The sequence below is a fragment of the Onychostoma macrolepis genome, chromosome 11 (assembly GCF_012432095.1).
Source record: "Onychostoma macrolepis isolate SWU-2019 chromosome 11, ASM1243209v1, whole genome shotgun sequence".
Lineage (NCBI taxonomy): Eukaryota > Metazoa > Chordata > Actinopteri > Cypriniformes > Cyprinidae > Onychostoma > Onychostoma macrolepis.
Genome location: NC_081165.1, coordinates 19,293,337 through 19,312,849, shown reverse-complemented (window position 1 = coordinate 19,312,849; position 19,513 = coordinate 19,293,337). Strand labels below are relative to the sequence as shown.

Genomic DNA, 19,513 nt, shown 5'->3' with positions numbered 1-19,513 from the left:
AATTTATTAACAACGTTAAATGTATTCTTTATCCAAAATAGTGTAGAATTTAACGACTGGCTATTCATTTGTTGTTATTGCATCCCACATTTACACAGTATGAAAATCTCTGGATTAATAGAGGAATCAGATATAAGTGTTTATTACCAGATATCATAAATGTAACAAATTAAGAGCCACATTTGAAAGTACCCAAAATCTGATTTTCTATCAGTCTATGCCACATTGTACTTTGAAATACCATTTTTGCAAAGAGACTCATTTGTTGCATTAATAATTGTTTGGGCGAGCTGAAAAGTTTGTTGTAACCACATTTAAGCAGAGCCAAAAGTTCTAGATGAGAAAGTAAGTCAAATACTAACTGGGGGGATTTCAGCTTTTCACGCTCACAAGTCACAATACAAATATAATCCTGGGTTTCAAATGCAAAACCTCAGCACAGAAAATCCTCTTGTGTTACTTCTAGAGTTGGGACACAATTTACCTTTGAATTGAGCACTGAAACGGCAATCTCTGATGACGAACACCAAATACACGTTTTCAATTCCTTTTTGTTTATTCTCAAGCATTATTGAGGAGCCATGGCGGATTGAAATAGAATTGCTTTTTTTGATACAACATGTTTTTAGTTTTATTTATTTATTTTTTTCCCAGCCGTGTCCTGCAATATTAGAAAAATGGTTGGGTTTTTTTTTTTTGAGACTGTTGCAATGATTGAAAGAGGTGGGAAGATCCAACATCTGTTTGTGGATTTGAACTTGCTTCGTGCCTATTCCTCCACTCCTGTGGAAAAAAATCAAATGAACGCACTGACCCATTTTCCTTTTCCTCTTCCCCCTCCCGGTCCTTTCTGCCCCTATACGTTTCAGTCAAGCAGCGTTGTTCAAAAAGCAGAAAAACAACACACTAACACAATGTGTGACCTCGGAAGTTTTCATTTAGCATGGGAATCATAACTGACCCAATAGCCTAAATACAGTTTATTAATACAGTATAAACTCAGTGTTAGTGTAGTCATCTCTTGATTAACAAGAATCAAGAGTCATTAAGACAGCTTACAGAAGCGAGGCCTCCATATGGAAGATGTGACGTTTAATTAAAGACACGGTCCACCCAAAAATGAGTTTTGTCATCATCTACTCGTCCTCATGTCATTCAAAACCTGTATGATTTTTTTTCCAGGTATTTTGAATGTTTCAGGTGATTTTGTCCACATAATGAAAGTCAGTGGGGTTCAAAACAACACCATTGGACCCCACTGACATTCACTGAAAAAACAACAACAACAACACTAAGACATTCTTCAAAATATCTTTTTTGTGCTCCAGTTGAAAGAAAGATGTACGCTTTTGGAAGGAAATGAGGCTAAGTAAATAATGTCAGAATTTTCATTTTTGCGTGAATTATACCTTTAAGAAAGCATTTATGATCACGCTATCCTGGGTGGTAAATCCTTGTGATTTATTTTCAAAGCCGAGGTTATTTTATTTAAGACATTATAAGATTTAAAACATATCCATATGCATCCTGGGATTGTTAATACTCCACCATCGCAAAAGAATTTCATATCCCCCTGTTGCCGCAGCATAGACGACAGTTCTTCTGTCCATTTCACCATCTGTGGAAAATCCATGTGACTTTTTTTTTTTTCAGCCCCTAGTATTTTGTGCACTTGAATTAAAGAGCGTATGAATGCATGTATGCTGAAACAGGAGGGGGTGTTGACATGCTTCAACAGTGCCCTGAAAGTTTCCCAAAAGACAGCGATGAACAGCTGGGTTAACTGGGACTAGCGCCAGAGGCCCGGCCGGGGCACTTCAGAGAACAGAGCAATTGAGCCACGCAAGACTGCAACCCGGATGCCGGCGGGACTGAGAGGCAGAAAGCCAAAATCAGAGTGTCGCTGCCTTCATGCTGCTAGAGAAATGCGCATTGTTAATATTAGTGGATGCAATGCGTTAAGTGGCTCATGTGCCGTAATAGCTTCATGTCATTGATTTGAAGTCTCAGGCTAATTACAAGGTTTTTATTAAAGGGATAGTTGACCCCAAAACAAAAATTGTCATCATTCAAGTTGTTTCAGACCTGTATGAGCACAAAAGATGGTGTTTTGAAGAATGATGAAAAATAAAAAAAATATGGCTACCATCATTTTTTGGTTACCAACATTTTTCAAAACATCTTTTTGTTAAGAGAAACTTGGGTGAGTAAATGATGGCAGATTTTCTGTTCTTGGTGTTTGTGCTGGCTGACTGAGATATATACTGTATGAATATAAAAATGAGCAATATCCATCTGTGTGGTCCTGTGTTCAAAATGTGTGGTCCTGGTCAACAAAAGACCAGAAACAGGATTTTGAAGCTTTAGTACCTCTGGCGCTCTATGGGCCATGGCTATTCATTCTTGTTGTCTTTTGGACCATTTAGGGGAGACTGAAAAGATGAATCAGTAAATAACATACAGTATTGTATGAAAGAATGCATAAACAAGGTCTGTGGATGAGTTATTATCATTATGTGAGCAGATCCGTATAGACTTGAATAGTTCTGAATAAAAATAACAAACTTGTCAAACCACATTGAGTGTTGTGTATTAGTTTGCTGTAACAGTACCATATTAATATGCAGTATTTATGTCAAATGAATGAATTCATCTCCTTTCTTCTCTCTTCTCTCAGGAGTTTGCGACCCTGACTAAGGAACTGAATTTGTGTCGAGAGCAGCTTCTAGAAAAAGAGGAGGAGATATCTGAGCTTAAAGCAGAGAGGAATAATACCAGGGTGAGTATGTGTTTGTGTGTGTTAAAGTTACAGGACATCCCAATACAATCGGTACAGTCCAGATGGCTGTGTTTTGCCCCAGTATTTTGTTTTGATTGCTAAAAGTGAAGGTTTAAAACAGAAAATAATACTTTTTCTGTCATGGAAAAAGTAGCTGCAGAGCAGTGTGAAAATTCTTAACCATAAATGTGGTGCTTTGCATTATTGTCATTAGCATAAATCAGCTATTGTTAGGATTATGTCCACTACTGTTCAAAAGTTGTAGGTCAGTTTTGGGTCACTCAGCAATATGAAAATTCTGTCATTAATTACTCATCTTCATGTCATTCCAAACCCTGGAATATCCAAGATATTTTGGATGAAATTCGAGAGCTTTTTGATCTTTCATAGACAGCAAGGGAACTACCACGTGCAAGGCCTGGACATTAAGGACATTGTTAAAATAGTCCGTGTGACTCTTGCGCGTCGAAGACTGACACAGAAGAGAAGAGACTGTTTGAATAAGTTATTTTTGTTTTCTTTGTGCACAAAAGTATTCTCGTAGCTCCATAAAATTAAGGTTGAACCGCTAATATCACATGGACTATTTTATCAATGTCCTTACTACCTTTCTGGGCCTTGAACGTGATAGTTGTGTTGCTGTCTATGGAGAGTCAGAAAGCTCTTAGATTTCATCAAAAATATCTTAATATTACGGATTTTACGTTTTATGGGTGTGGAACGACATGAGGGTGAGTAATTATTGACAGAATTTTCATTTTTGGGTGAACTATCCCTTAAAGGTGGGGTAAGTGATTTCTGGTAGCCAATGTTGATATTTGAAATTACCAAAACAAACATGCCCCTATTTTGATAGCTCCACCCCACACATACATAACGTTACGCAACCAAGGCAATGATTAGTTATCGAGAAGAAACAAAGCAACATCGGTGTCCGATCGCATTTCTTCCTGCTCCTTCAGTTCTCTTCAGCGCTGGAAAGCTGATCCGATATTTACACAGGTCCTACTTATTGTAACACCGTGTCTACACCGGACGCGAGCAGTGCAGCGTGACAAAATACTATAGAACTCATTATAATCACTAATAATGCTGTCTACACTGGATCCCGATAGTAAACTGCTGCTGCGTTCTATTTATGACATATTGACACAAATTTCAAATAATTTTCAATGGTCGCTTTGTTGCATCCAGTGTAGACAGACTTTAGCATTTTTTCATTTTTCATTGTAGACATAGTGTTCCGCAGACGTTTTCCTCTTTTGTTTTTTATCCGCCATCTCTATCTTTCTGTCGTTGCTCGGCTCAGCTAATGTCCGTCATGTGCACTGATGAGCGCTCTCTCCCCCGCATCATGAGTAGACACGCCCCTTACTGCTGATTGACTACAAGTTTGTTTTGGTACTCGGCCACGACTCGTTTTCTAAAGCGTTTTTGAAAAAATAAATACCCCACCTTTAAAATGAATCAAACATGACTGTAAAGACATTTATAATGTTGCAAAAGATTTCTATTTTAAGTAAATGTTGTTCTTTTGAATTTTCTATTCATCAAAGAATCCTGAAAATATGTTTCAATAATTATAACAAATGTTTCTTGAGCACAAAATCAGCAAATCAGGATGATTTCTGAAGGATCATATGACGCTAAAATGAAAATTCAGCTTTGCCATCAAAGGAATAAATTACATTTGAAAATAAATAGAAACTGAGTAGAAAACAGATATTTTAAATTGTAATTATATTTCATAACATTACTGTTTTTATAGTATTTTTAATCAAATAGATGCAGTCTGAGTGGGTATAAGAAACTTTCAAATACATTAAAAAAATCTTACCAAACCCAGACTTTTGAATGGTAGTGTGTGTTCTAGGGGTTGTGAGACTACTCATTTTTCATAGTCAGCAACTATGTTCTCCTGAAAATTAGTCTGTGGGTAAATGTTTATGTAAATGCTTCGCCATACATTGTGCCGCATCAGCGGTCTTTATGTTTCTGGCAAGGCCGATGCTGTGAGATTGTGTGAATGGAGAGGATGTTCACACAGCTGAGATGATGCGGGTGAGAAATGGAAGTGTGTATATCTCCATTGCCAGATTCATGCTGCTGCATTGTCATGAACATTGCAAAGGATGTTGATTTGCTTGTAGATTCTCTCAGGCCCTAGGCCACACTTGACTCGCTTCAGGGGGGATTTGCAAGAATTGTGGCTTGTACGGTATGCGAGCAGCCTAGATGAACCAGTGCCAGTTTGTTTCGCTTACAACATGATTTTCTAATGTAAAGCATTAAAGCTTACTATATTTTCACTCTTGAGTGATTCTGAAAATGCACTGGGCCATTACATGTTACTATGCATAGCTTATGAGTAGCATTAATCACAACTGAACAAGCAAAATTAAAATCATATTATCCAGAACGGTAGTCGATAGATGTGTTAACATGTGCTTGTGTGCTTCTGCTGTTCTTTAGCTTCTTTTGGAACACTTGGAGTGTCTGGTGTCACGTCACGAGCGTTCACTGAGGATGACTGTGGTGAAGAGGCAGGCTCCTCCGCCGTCCGGGGTTTCCAGTGAGGTGGAGGTGCTCAAGGCTCTGAAATCACTCTTCGAGCATCATAAAGCTCTGGATGAAAAAGTGAGAGTTTTTTTTATTCATTTTGTCATGTAATTAGGGCTGCATGATATTGGAAAAAAACTGACATTGGTATATTTTGTTTTCCTGTGATATATATTGCGATATGAAAAATACAGGAATTTTCACCAAATTACTTAAATAGTTGAATCATTAGTCGAGTGATTTTGTTGGAGAGTGCATCTACATAGAGAGTGCATTGGAGAGTGCATCTACATTTTTTAAGTGTGAAATAATTTTAGGGCTGAATGGTTTGGAAAGTACTTAATTTTATTTTATTTTTTCATACTTTTAGACTTCACATTACCACTGTTATTGACCAATTCAGTATGACTATAAAATAATTCTTATTATAAAATAATGAACAAAATAAGAAATATATTTCAATAATATGGTAATTTAAAAAAAAAAAAAAAAAAAAAAAACTTTAATTCACTTTAATACTAAGTACTAATATTTACATCTTCATTTCTTTGTTTTCAAATGGTAAACATCTAGCTTTTATTTTGATGGATTGAATCAGACTGAAGCTTGGCACTAGGGCTGCACAATATTGGAAAAAACTCACATTGCGATATTTTGTATTTCTGCGATATATATTGCGATATGAAAAAAAAAAAAAAAAAACTCCAGATGACTTGAAAAGCTCTATTTGGAAAAAAAATATTGTAGATGAGTAAATCAGCATAGAAAAATGAACAAATTACAAACATAGATAAATATAATAGAACAAAGATATAAAATAAATAAACAGTGCTTTATATTTTTTCCAGTAAGTCTAACAGTATTCAGGTATACTGGTTGAATAATCAAATGTAAAATAACACTGTATAAATTAAATCTAATAAATCTGTTAAAGCTACAAAAGTGATTTTTCTCTGTGTTTTGCTGTTTGATTAACATTCATGACACTGAAAGCCTTAGGAACATTAAACTGCTGTGAGACTATACTATCCATTTTCTTTATCAATTTTTTACCTTCACCTAAGCCATAAGCAACTGTGTTTACAAGGATACTTGCAGAGACATGCATTTTGACAGTTTCGCGCGTATGTGTCATTTCAGGCACAAATAGACACGGAACTGAATGGAATTCGGTGTTCACATATATCTGAGTGACTCTCACCGTGTCTACAAAGGGCGCTGACAAAATACAATAGAACCCATTATAATCAGTGATGCCGTCTACACTGGATGCGGCGCGACACGGCAAATCCTTGCGAGTAAATCCCTCATTCTTTTTATGACGTACTGACACAAAGTTCAAAGGATTTGCAACGGTCGCTTTTTCGCGTCCAGTGAAGACAGTGCGTCGCGGGGTGGCGTGATACGATAGCTGTCGCGAAAACGATCAGTATAAATATAACGGTCAGTATACTAAAAATCGCACATCCTGCGATGTGACTATCGCAGATGTGCATATCGCGATATCGATGCTGAAACGATATATCGTGCAGCCCTACTTGGCACTATGTGTACATGATATAAGTGTCTCAGAATGGCTTGATCCACAGTAAATGAACCGTTCTCAGATGCTGAAACACTGCTGAATCATTAACTACCCATATGTAAATGCTGCACTTCACTTTAAAACAGTAAAGCTTACAGTATGTTTGTTTAATTAAATCACAGCCATCACGATTTGACAATCGACTAAGCTATACTGCAATATCGATTTTATTTTTATATATCTCGCTACCCTACTTGTAACATTTTAAAGACACAAATTAATGCTTTTCATTAATGCAAAGTCAGTCTGAATATGTAACATTAGTAGTAGTTAATCACATGACTGAAATTGGAATGAATGCTGACAGGGCTTTGTTGGCATGTGTAAATTTGTCTATTAAAGTCTTTTTTGTTTTTTTATTTGCACAGGTGCGTGAAAGGTTACGGGTGGCTCTTGAAAGGGTGACTACATTAGAAGTACAGCTGGCAGCCGCCACTCAGGAGGTACAGCCGTTGTGTGTGTGTGTGTGTGTGTGTTTAGGTATGCATGCGCACTGGTATGGATTTGCTGATCTCATTAACATCTGTCCAATGAGCACCTGCCCCCTGCTGTCAACCCAAGCAGGAAATGCACGCTGCCTGTTTCCATCACTCACATGCTGCTGAGAGTTCAAGCAAAGCCAATGCACTTGACATGCTTTAGATTTACACTGATAACAAAAAAGTATTGACAACACACTTATTCACTGCACTTCTTCTAAATGCATTTTGTTTTTGTAGCCTATACGAATTATACATAATTTATTTTTTTCATTTTATTCCCTTATTAAATAAATTTATTCCCCTATGTAGCAAATTATTATTATTTTTTTAATGTATTAATTTCATGTTCATTTATTTGGTGATGTAACGTGTGAATAAAACAAATATGAATTTCACATGCCATTCATGTACCTTACATTTTAATATTTTAGTAATCAAAATACTTTTGATTTTACGAAAATGTAAAATACAAAAAAAAAAAAAAAAAAAAAAAAGAATGGCCCAGTTTTGCACTCTTCCATTGAATAAATCTTCACATCATTCATAACTGTCTAGTATGGGTCAGTTACCATGTGTGAACACATTGGAAAAAAAGCAATTTTTCCATCATCTGCTGAGTAAGAAGAGTCTTTGGCTGCGGCCCGCACTGCAGAGGCGGGATGTGAGGTGGCCTCTGGGTGTCATGATGCTGCGCTATGACCAACGGCAAGATTTTATGCTGTCTCAGTGCAAGCAGGACCTAATGCTGCAAAAGGAACAAAGGAAGTGGTCATCAACACTGTTGGGGAATTGACTTTGAAACTACCAGGCTATGAGCTAATTACAATTTGAAGTACTGTAGTTGAACTACAGTTAGGCTATTCACTGATTTTTTTTTTTTATGTAAAATACAAATCGCAGTCATTTTTTTTTTTTTTTGTGAATATTCAAGTCTTCCGGTGGCAACGTTCCACCTGTATTTATATTAGCTGTACAAAAACAATCTGTTATGCTGTTACATTAATTTACTATAAACATAAACATAGACAGGTTTGTAGCACAGATAATTTTACTGTTTACTGCACTTTGCAGTTTTTCTACATTAACAGAAATTTGCTTACTATTGAAGTATAAGGTGGATATGCTGTTAGCTACACCAGAGGATACAAACATTTTTATTTTTATTTAAAAAAAAAAAAAAAAAAAAAAAAGATACCCAATCATATAATTTAATCAGAACTGCACTAGAACAAAAACCGAGTTTTAAATGACAGTTTAGACTGACAGTGTCAAACAGGCAAATTTAAAATATTATACTCCTGTGTAAAACAAGCAGTTTACAAAATAGAATTAAAGTTTACAAGATAGAGTATAAGTTAAATATTTTAGTTAAATAGTTAATAATTTCACCCAGAAATTAAAATGCGTCATTTACTCTCCCTCATGTTGTACCAAACCCAAAAGACTTTAGTTTATCTTTTGAACAAAAATAAATATATTTGTAATGTTCTCTCATCATTTTTTCATCCATTGAAAGTCTATGCAGCTGCAGTGACTGCAAATACTTAGCAACCCTGATGGAGGGAACGGAGACGTTGTGTCGAGTGTACAACACTAGGGGTTGCTCTTGGGAGCCCAAACACCTCTGACATATTTGAGAAAAGGCCAATGAAATTGGGTGTGCAGAATTTGCATAGTTGGCCACACCCGGATATCTGGGTATAAATAGGCTAGCGTAGCATCTGATCACTTGTTCTGTTCTGAGGAGTCGAGAAGCGTCTCAACCCACTCAGAGGCAATTCGGGGTTGTGGCAAGCAGGACACAACGTCTCTGTTCCCTCCATCAGGGAATGAGGGTTACCATACGTAACCAGACGTTCCCCTTCTGTTGTTCACTTCGACGTTGTGTCGAGTGTACAACACTAGGGGTCCCTATAGTAAACGCCACAACTGCTGAACTGTGTCACGAGTCCACGGGGGCGCAGATGTTGACAAGCTAGCGTGTCACGACTAAATGCACCTCTCCTCCTCGTAACCTTCCAACGCCCAAGACTTAAGACCTCACTCTCCAACATCCGGGAGAGTCGCCATAAAGGCAAAGGTCCCCTCAGCCGGAGCCTTTTCCCTACAGTAATACTTACCATTATATATTCAGCTGAAAAGTCTTGGTGGTGAACGTTGGGGCAGTGACTATTCCCCCATGGGAGAAAGGCACTACGGAGATCACATCCTACCAGTTGGGGAGGTAACATGTGAAGATCCACCTATGGACTTACAGAGGAAGTACCACATAGGGAGGATTCTGAGGTGGGCTCCGCGTAAGGGGAGAACTTCCAAAACTCAGAACCTGTTGACAGATTAATGTTTGTCTAGGGGAACACTGAACCTCAGGAGTTAATCAGTGTAGAATACACACAAGGGGCCGCACAAAGAGCCGCTACCTGTGGAGCACTAACCCAATACGAGAGTTCACTCAAGGGGACTTACCTCGTAATGGGTTCTAATAGCGAATTCCTCCACTGAACTTCGCTAAGTGGAGTGCTATAAGATGGAAAGGTAGTCCAGAGTTCATAAAACGGATGAGAGAACATGAGTTCGCCAGCATGCGTCAAGTGGGCTAGGTGACAGATTTCCTGCATCTGAACGTGAGGAGACAGAGTGTCTGTGTCCAAGTAGGTTCTGATGCATGGTGTCAGCGTTAGGCCCTCGCACATGGGAGGGCCAATAACACTGTGTGTGTGACTCAGAGAAGAAGGAATCGACTGGCAGGTGGCCAGTGTAAAGCTGGATCCACCTCACATCCCCCCAATGAATGTGGACCCGAGCTGGTCAGATAATCCCTCCTTCCTGGGCTGCCCGTCTCAGGAGTGCCTTGCAGCCTTACAGGGGTACTTGGTGTCCTGTTACCGAGGTGGTGGTGCCACCTTCCTGCGAGAATTAGACCATTAATTGGTCTTGACTGCAGGCCCAGGCTATTGCGGGGCCTCAGCAGTCCTCGCAAGGGTCTGTCCCTGGCTCTTAATCGTGGAGAACTGCTGAGCGAATTCTTCCATGATGTTGCCAAGAGGCCAACCAGTGAAATGGAGGAATCAAGAAAGCGAACTTTCTCGGCATCCCGCATCCCAGCCAGGTTGAGCCACAGGTTGCGCTTCTGGACCTCAAGTGTAGACATCGCCCTACCCAGAGCCTGCGCCGTGACTTCGTAGCCCAGAGGGCATAGTCAGTCGTCAAGCACAGTTCCTGCAACACCTCTGGGTCGGGACTACCCTCGTGTAGACCTGCAGGATGGTCAGGGCGGACACGGCTTGTCCAGAAGCCATGTAAGCCTTCGCCACAAGTGCCGAAGAAACTTACAGGCCCTGGACGGGAGTCCTGGGTGGCCCCACCAAGTGGCGGCGTTCGCGAGCAGAATGCACCGCAATCATACTCTCCACCTGTGAGACCCCCATATACCCCCTCGCTTGACCCCCATCGAGGGTGGTGAGGACGGAGGAGTTGGTACATCGTTTCCTGGCTGAAAAAAGAGCCTTCCACGATTCCGTCAATTCCTTGTGCACTACCAGCCGCAAGCATTCGGAACAGGGTGAAGAAGTCCACTACAGCCCGATGCTTTTGGCAGCCCAGGCAAGCACAGCCGCCATTTTAGCGCCTGCCTCAAACTGAAGCTCAAGCTCGCCCTCCGATGCTGCGAGAGACAGCTCATCTTTTTTACGAGCACCAAATGAGAGATTAAACTCATCCTGAGACAAGCTGTCAAACCCATTCAGCAGCTCAACTGGAAGACATGAAGCGTGCAAGAAACGAGAGGTCCGCGGGGATCCCCCGACGGAACTACTCTTGCTTCCACCTGCTCTCCCCCGACGAACATCGCTGCGGCCTCATACCCGGAAGTAGAAGGACTGGAGCGGGAAGCAGTCGGGGTGATTCGCGTTCCTTAAAAAAAGAGCGCAAGCCACGAGCTCAACGCGCTTATGGTCATGTCCTCGCAAGCGGGACATAAACCATCTACGAGCGTTGTTTCAAAGAACACATGTTTGTCGACACACATAATTCCGCCCGTGAAGCTCTTTTAGAGAAATTGCTTTTAGAAGAAATTTACTCTTAAAGATCGCCGCTGAAGCACCCAAGGATACTCTCACGACACTTATCTGTGTATGAAATGGAGAGACCGCTACCTGTGCCATAGATCCAATGATGAGGAGATCAAGAGGTGAATGAGTGCTGCTTCTCACAAAGAGACGCTGCATCGGCTCCAAAAAAAAAAAACAGAACGAGTGAGCATATGCTACGCTAGCCTATTTATACCCAGATATCCGGGTGTGGCCAGCTATGCAAATTCTGCACACCCAATTTCATTGGCCTTTTCTCAAATATGTCAGAGGTGTTTGGGCTCCCAAGAGTGACCCCTAGTGTCGTACACTTGACACAACGTCGAAGTGAACGACAGAAGGGGAACTACTGTTAAAACTGGATGATGGACATTTTGTATAAATAAATAAAAAGGTAATTTGATTACTGAAATATTATAATGTAATGTACAAATAATGAGTATGACTGGCAGGTGAAATTCATATATATATATATATATATATATATATATATATATAAAATATTATTTCATTTATTTTTTATTTTTTTTCACAAAAGTTGCATTAATTCAATTAGCAACACAAAATTAACAAGTTACAAATATAAATAAATACAGTGAGGAAAATAAGTATTTGAACACCCTGCTATTTTGCAAGTTCTCCCACTTAGAAATCATGGAGGGGTCTGAAATTGTCATCGTAGGTGCATGTCCACTGTGAGAGACATAATCTAAAAAAAAAAATCCAGAAATCACAATGTATGATTTTTTAACTATTTATTTGTATGATACAGCTGCAAATAAGTATTTGAACACCTGTCTATCAGCTAGAATTCTGACCCTCAAAGACCTGTTAGTCTGCTTTTAAAATGTCCACCTCCACTCCATTTATTATCCTAAATTAGATGCACCTGTTTGAGGTTGTTAGCTGCATAAAGACACCTGTCCACCCCATACAATCAGTAAGAATCCAACTACTAACATGGCCAAGACCAAAGAGCTGTCCAAAGACACTAGAGACAAAATTGTACACCTCCACAAGGCTGGAAAGGGCTACGGGGAAATTGCCAAGCAGCTTGGTGAAAAAAGGTCCACTGTTGGAGCAATCATTAGAAAATGGAAGAAGCTAAACATGACTGTCAATCTCCCTCGGACTGGGGCTCCATGCAAGATCTCACCTCGTGGGGTCTCAATGATCCTAAGAAAGGTGAGAAATCAGCCCAGAACTACACAGGAGGAGCTGTGCAACACGTAACAACCTATATATGCTGAGTTTCAGTTCATTTTTGTGACACGCTTAATTTATTCACAGAAAGGAAACTCAAATGGCAGAAAGTGATGCATTATTAATAAGACAATAAGTGTTTAAAGTTGATTCTGCTGGTATAAGAAAACAGTTGAAGTGATCGCGCCGGAACACACATCAGTTCCAGCATTGCTAACTTTACAGCACAGTTGGTACTTTATCAAAATAAGGGTGCCCCCTTCTGGATTGGGGTGAATTTCCTGAATTCGTTGTAAGGCCTCATGCACTGAACCGAGATGTCCGTACCGTGACGGTTCGGTACGAATACATGTATCATGCCACCCCTAATAAATACACATATATATATATATATATATATATATATATATATATATATACAGGGTGCGATTTGTGAAAAAAACTGAAAACTTTTTATGAAATGTTTTTAATACGACGGAAACTGTATTTAACATGATCAGTTTAATAAAAAAATATTGTACGTTAGGCCTATTAATTGTAATGATTTCATTTCCACGATTATTCAAACAACGAATCAGTTGTATAGAGAAAGCTATCAAAGAACACAACGGAGCTTTTTGAAACTCCGAATCAGTACCATTGCGTCGCAAAATGATTCACTGTTTCGAAGTGCTCCAATCGGATCGCGTATCACGAATCATTTGATTCAGATCGGGACTTCAAATCATGTATCGCGAATCATTTGATTTAGATCGGGACCTCGGAGGATAAAACCAGGGATAAAAATAATTCAGCAGAGACCGGGATGCATAGACCAGAGGGGGTGAAATCCCCCCCATTCCACCCGGCAAATCGCAGCCTGTGTGTGTGTATATACACTCATTGCGAAAAATATCGTCACCCTTGGTAAATATGATCAAAGAAGGCTGTGAAAATTAATCTGTATTGTTGATCCTTTTGATCTTTTATTTAAAAAATTCACAAAAATCTAACCTTTCATTGGATAATAAGAATTTAAAATTGAGGGAAATATCATTATGAAATAAATGTTTTTCTCTAATACACATTGGCCACAATTAACATCACCCTTTAATTCAATACTTTTTGAAACCTCCATTTGCCAGTTTAACAGCTCTAAATTTTCTCCTATGATGCCTGATGAGGTTAGAAAACACCTGACAAGAGATCAGAGACCATTCCTTCATCCAGAATCACTCCAGACCCTTTAGATTCCCAGCTCCATGTTGCTGCTTCTCTTCAGTTCACCCACTCATTTTCTATAGGGTTCAGGTCAGAGGACTGGAATGGCCAGCAGAAGCTTGGTTTTGTGCTCAGTGACCCATTTTTGTGTTGTTTTTGAGGTTTGTGTTTGGATTATTGTATGGTTGGAAGATCCAAACATGGCCCATTATAAGATTTCTAACTTATTGATTTTTTTATCTGTTGGTATTTGATAGAATCCATGATGCCATGTGTCTAAACAAGATGTCCAGGACCTCCAGCAGAAATATAGGCCCACAACATCAAAAATACAGCAGTATATTTCATTGTACACATGGGGTACTTTTTATCCCTGTGTTCACCAAACCCATCTTGAGTGTTTGCTGCTAAAAAGCTCATTTTTTAGTTTCATCTGACCATAGAAGATAGTCCCATTTGAAGTTCCAGTCGTGTCTGATAACTGAATATACTGGAGTTTGTTTTTGGATGAGCGAGGAGAATTTTTCTTGAAACCCTCCCAAACAACATGTGGTGATGTAGGTGCTGTTTGACTATTTTTTTTAAAGGTTTTCTGACCCTGAGACTCAACTATTTTCTGCAATTCTCCAGCTGTGGTCCTTGGAGAGTCTTTAGCCACTGAAACTCTCCTTCTCACCGTGCATTAGGACGATATAGACACACGTCCTCTTCCAGGCAGTTTCATAACATTTTATTTTGATTGGAAATTCTTAATTATTGCCCTGATGGTGGAAATGGGAATCTTCACTGCTTTAGCTCTTTTCTTAAAGCCACTTCACTAATTTGTGAAGCTCCGTTATCTTTTGCTGCACATCAGAAATATATTCTTTGGTTTTTCTCATTGTGATGGATGATTAAGGGAATTTGGGCTTTGTTTTCCCTCCTATTTATATTTCTGTGAAACAGGAAGCCATGGCTGGATAATTTCATGTTCATAATCACCCTGGAGTGCTCAAAATTGTGAATATGAATGGGAATATACTTCAGAGATATTTTACTCATAAGAATTTCTAGGGGTGACAATAATTGTGTCCAATGTGTATTTGAGAAAAACCTTTATTTCATAATGATATTTCCCCCCATTTTAAATTCTTATTATCCAATGAAAGGTTAGATTATTGTGATTTTTTTAAATAAAAGATCAAAAGGATCAACAATACAGATTAATTTTCACAGCCTTCTTTGATCATATTTACCAAGGGTGACGATATTTTTGGCAATGAGTGTGTGTATATGTGTATATGTGTATATATATATATATATATATATATTAGGGGTTGCACCAACTAATCGACTAGTCGACTTTAATGCTCTGCCATGACGCTTTAAGCTTGACGTCGACTAGTCGCTGGCCCTATAGAGGGCACAACAATATAAGAAATCTCTGAAGGACTTCCACATTTAAGCTCCGTTTCCAAACTAAAATGACAAATAAATGCATACTCTGAAAGCGCTCCACAAGACATGTGTATTATATTATATTATATTAATGGATGCTCGAAATTGAACGGGAGAATGCACGTTTTAAACAGCTTATAGTACAGGTCAGATCGCACGATCGCGCGCGCACAGAATCGTTCAGCGCGGAAATGTTCTGCGATTTATCAATAAAATAGCTTAGAAACTGAAACATTCAAGCATATATTTCTTATTAACTAAATCCCACAGCTTCATTACTAGTAGAGAGTAGCTGCCAGGTAGAATTAATTCACACACGCAATCGCTCTCACTAATGCATTCATATGATTGTAATCTTTACTGTGCAACTTTATCTGTATGTGATTTAGAACGAGCAAAAATCTGTGAGAAATATAACTAATATAAAGACAAAAGAACTGATAAAAATGAGCTGTTATAGGAGCAATAGCCATGTGGGCGGCACTGTGTCATATGCCATAGCTGTGCACAAGGTGTTTGTCACAGCTCCAGACTTATTTGTTCATTAATGACGTCATCAGCGACTAGTCGACTTCGAATCGACTTTCTTCACATAAAAGTCGACTTTAAAAAATCAGAAGTCGTTCAACCCCTAATATATGTATGTATGTATGTATGTATGTATATACATATGCATGTATATGTATGTGTATTGTGACGGATCGGCGGCCCTCCCCCTCATCATCATCACCACCCCGTCCCTTATTCGCCGCCCTTCACCAGGCTCCCGACTGGAGTGGGTGGATGAGAGGAGGGGCGTGGGATCAACGCGGGCTGGCGGCGTGTGATGAGGCACAGCTGGACTGAATGAAGCCTCATCACCGCCGCTGTTAAATGCCCAGCGCGCCTCTCCTCGAGAGACCGGTCTCTTCCCCCGTGCATGCACGCTGGTGTCCTCGTGGGTCCAGGAAGGGTGCGTCGAGGGACATCGCGCCACCGGAGATGTGAGCTGCAGAACCCGCGGTCCGGGAGAACGCCGCACCAGATTACGGCCGTCGGGCCAGGATGCCGGGCCGATCAAGTCCCGCCAAAGGCCGAGGAAGAAGAGGAAGAGCCGCCGCCCCTCGTAAACCGGACCAGAGCGGGAGCGCGTGCGGCCACCGGACTCCGCCTTCCTGGACCCTTCCCTTTGGAACACTGCCCTCCTTCACGAGCCCGCAGCACAACGAGGACACCAGATCTCCCGTTTTGTTGGACACTTCTTCCCTGGACACTTTATTTTAGTAATTTTGTTTAATAAAAGCCTCTCCGAGGCCTGACGCCACACCCACTGTGTCTGTCGTTGGCTCCTCCCGTCACAGTATATGTACATATAAAATATTTGTAATAAATATTTTAAAAAATTATAGGTACAGTATGTGTGTATATATATAAATAATTTTAAAAAATGTGAGGCTACATAGAGGCAAATCAAGGCCTAAAATTAACCCATGAAGTATGATACACACACACACAAAAACATACGAATTCAAACTGATTCTTTAGAATGAATGTGACTCTCCAGTGCTATACTGTTTAGGATGATCCAGTTCACTGAAATTAATAAAACGTTCAAATCGGACCATTTAGGTGAGCATGATTTATCCCTCAGCTCAGATACTAAAACAGCAATGTAGCATTTGGTTGCATTACTCGGACCAAATTGGTCCTTGTGGTGGATTATGTGTCATAAAACTATTAAAACACAATCATCCCTTCCTCCCAAACCTGATTGTATTGTCCTCTTACCAGAGATAAAGAGACTGTAACGCTGCAGATTCTTCACTCTATTTTGTAGCTGTCTTGAATGTTGTACTCATACAGTAGAGGGTTTTGAGGAATTCTTGTGAAGCGGGGTCTCGTCAGCCTCCTCTAATGCTCTAATACAAACGAGCTATAATAAAGGGAGCCTTGTGAATATGTAAATCACATCCGTTCATCCAAATACTGGCATGCAAATGAATGTGTACATATTTTAATTGTCTTTCTCCAATTTTCACATTCAGTGGCTCTGATATGCGAGGATTCAAATGCAAATGGCCCACCAGTATTTCATTAATACCTTAATAACATGCAGCTTTTAAGCACAATGATAAGTTAATTCCTCAAAATGGGTAGTTCGTATAATCTTATCTCCCGCAAGACTCCTAGCCAGCCCTAAGAAGACAGGAACAGTGCTCAAATGCTATTAGGAGGAACACTATTAAATCCCACTATCACCCAAAATGTACATCTTCATAATGTGCAATTGGAAAAAAATGAAGAAGTGCATTATTGCCTCTGCTGTGCTTCGTGAACAGTAATCATGTGCTATGCCTCATTTGATGTAGCATGAATGTTGTGCGGTACTGTAGGTTAGTTTAACACATTTAACAACCTTTATAGAGTGACCTTGGTGCTTTTTTTTTTTTTTATGTAGGTGGTCATGTTGAGACAGAGAAAGGATGGACAGGCAGATGGGGATGCTGTGGACAGGATGGACAGCTCTAAACCTACATGGAAGGTACATGTGCTGTAGTTCTTTAAAGTTGGATTAGCATAATTTGAATATTTTAATTTTGGATAGTGCTTAAAATAGCCTTGTGTGCTAAAGTGTTCCAAAGTACGTTTCTACAAACTTTTACTAATAATGTTTTACATTTTAAGGATAATATCACGAAGAGACTTATTTTCGTGGAACTTAAGGATCAGAAAGACTGAAAATAGTCATTTAGAGTAAAAGTAGATTATGACTAACGTTATAAGTGGAGGGAGAAAAAACTAGTAAAAACGAAATGTATGATAAGACCTTTTAAAGCTAAATCTTTAATTGGGCATTCTGTACATTATAATGTTCAGTTCTGACACGATGCAAATGTCATGCCAAAGTAAACTATTGCTCAAAAGTTTAGATTGATTTATTTATTTGTTCAGTGGTTGGAAAGAAATAATGCTTTTATGATCTATGAATAATACAAATACTAATAGCTTTAATGCTACAAAGAATATTCTATTTCAAATAAAACTTATTTTTATAATAGAATCCTCAAAAATGTATCACGGCTTCCACAAAATATTTTGCAGCACAACTGTTTTCAATATTGAAAATAATAAGAAATGTTTCTTGAGCAGCAAATCAGCATATTAGAATGATTTCTTGGTGAGCATAAGATACTTTTAAACGTTAGTGTATGACCCCATAGGTTTTATCATTACTTACACCTTGCAACTGTTTATATCTGAGGCACTGGTCCAAAAGGGATCCCTCCTGCTCTAATAACTCTCTCACAGATGGTATTTTCTTCACTACTGAGAAATAAACTGCATTGATTATGCGCCAAGTGCTTTTGCCCTTCAACCTTCAGCACGGGCTGCTAAATTGTCTCCTGTCTCTGAGTGACTCACTTCTAGTATTCAGCAAGCCAACATGAGTCTGGTCAATAGGAGAATTGTGAATCGCTCTTAATCTTTGATCCTGTGGTTCATTGTTTAAATATCACCTCATCTTTTATTCATGTATGTGAAATGCTATTTATTGATTTTCTGTAGTAAGAGATTTTTTTTCAATGCGGCAATATCGATTTGCTCATTATTGCACAAAATTAGTTTGGGAGCAGATATTAGATTGTGGTTTCATTATGAAAGTCTGTCTTTAAAGTAAGTATGAAAAGAAAATTTACCCTAGTTTCTGTCTTTTCTAAATGCTTGTTATGAAGCTAATTGTGAAAAATACATCCATGTTGCGCGTTCAATTTAAAAAAAAAAAATTGTACATTTTTTTTTTTAATCAGATCTGATGCTATTTCAATTATGCATCCTGACTATAAAGACGGACTTATTGAACATGCTTTTCTTTTCATGTTAATGTATTTCCTATTAAAACAGGACGTTGTGGCAAGCTTTAAAGGTATCAAATTTGTATATATTTACTAAGATATATAAAATATTTTTTTTAGCTTTTAGGAGTGTTGTAGCATATAGATGAGCTTATACCTAACAGACTCCAAATCTTTAAGGAGCTGATTGTTGATTGTCAGACAGTCAGTGTTGTGTGTCAGCATTTTTCTAAAAGGTTACCGAATCCGAAACGGTAGCTAAAACTGCTCCTAAAGATGAAGAACATTGCCCTGCTGACTGTTTGATACTTCACCGTGTCTGATTCACTGTCTCTTCAGCAGTGTGT

The 19,513-nt window shown here is 39.0% G+C and overlaps 1 protein-coding gene across 17 annotated transcripts in view; it reads left to right on the top strand.

Annotated features, from left to right (window-relative positions):
• Positions 1 to 19,513, top strand: part of ppfia4 (PTPRF interacting protein alpha 4) — a 105,791-nt gene that overhangs the window by 57,596 nt on the left and 28,682 nt on the right. For all 17 annotated transcript variants that reach the window (XR_009273306.1, XR_009273308.1, XR_009273307.1 and 14 more), the window contains 4 exons: positions 2,678 to 2,779; positions 5,252 to 5,416; positions 7,292 to 7,366; positions 17,771 to 17,854. Coding sequence is in view for 14 of the 17 variants with exons in the window: in XM_058790683.1 (XP_058646666.1) it covers positions 2,678 to 2,779; positions 5,252 to 5,416; positions 7,292 to 7,366; positions 17,771 to 17,854 (426 nt within the window). In the remaining 3 variants the exon portion in view is untranslated. The remainder of the gene's footprint in view (positions 1 to 2,677; positions 2,780 to 5,251; positions 5,417 to 7,291; positions 7,367 to 17,770; positions 17,855 to 19,513) is intronic.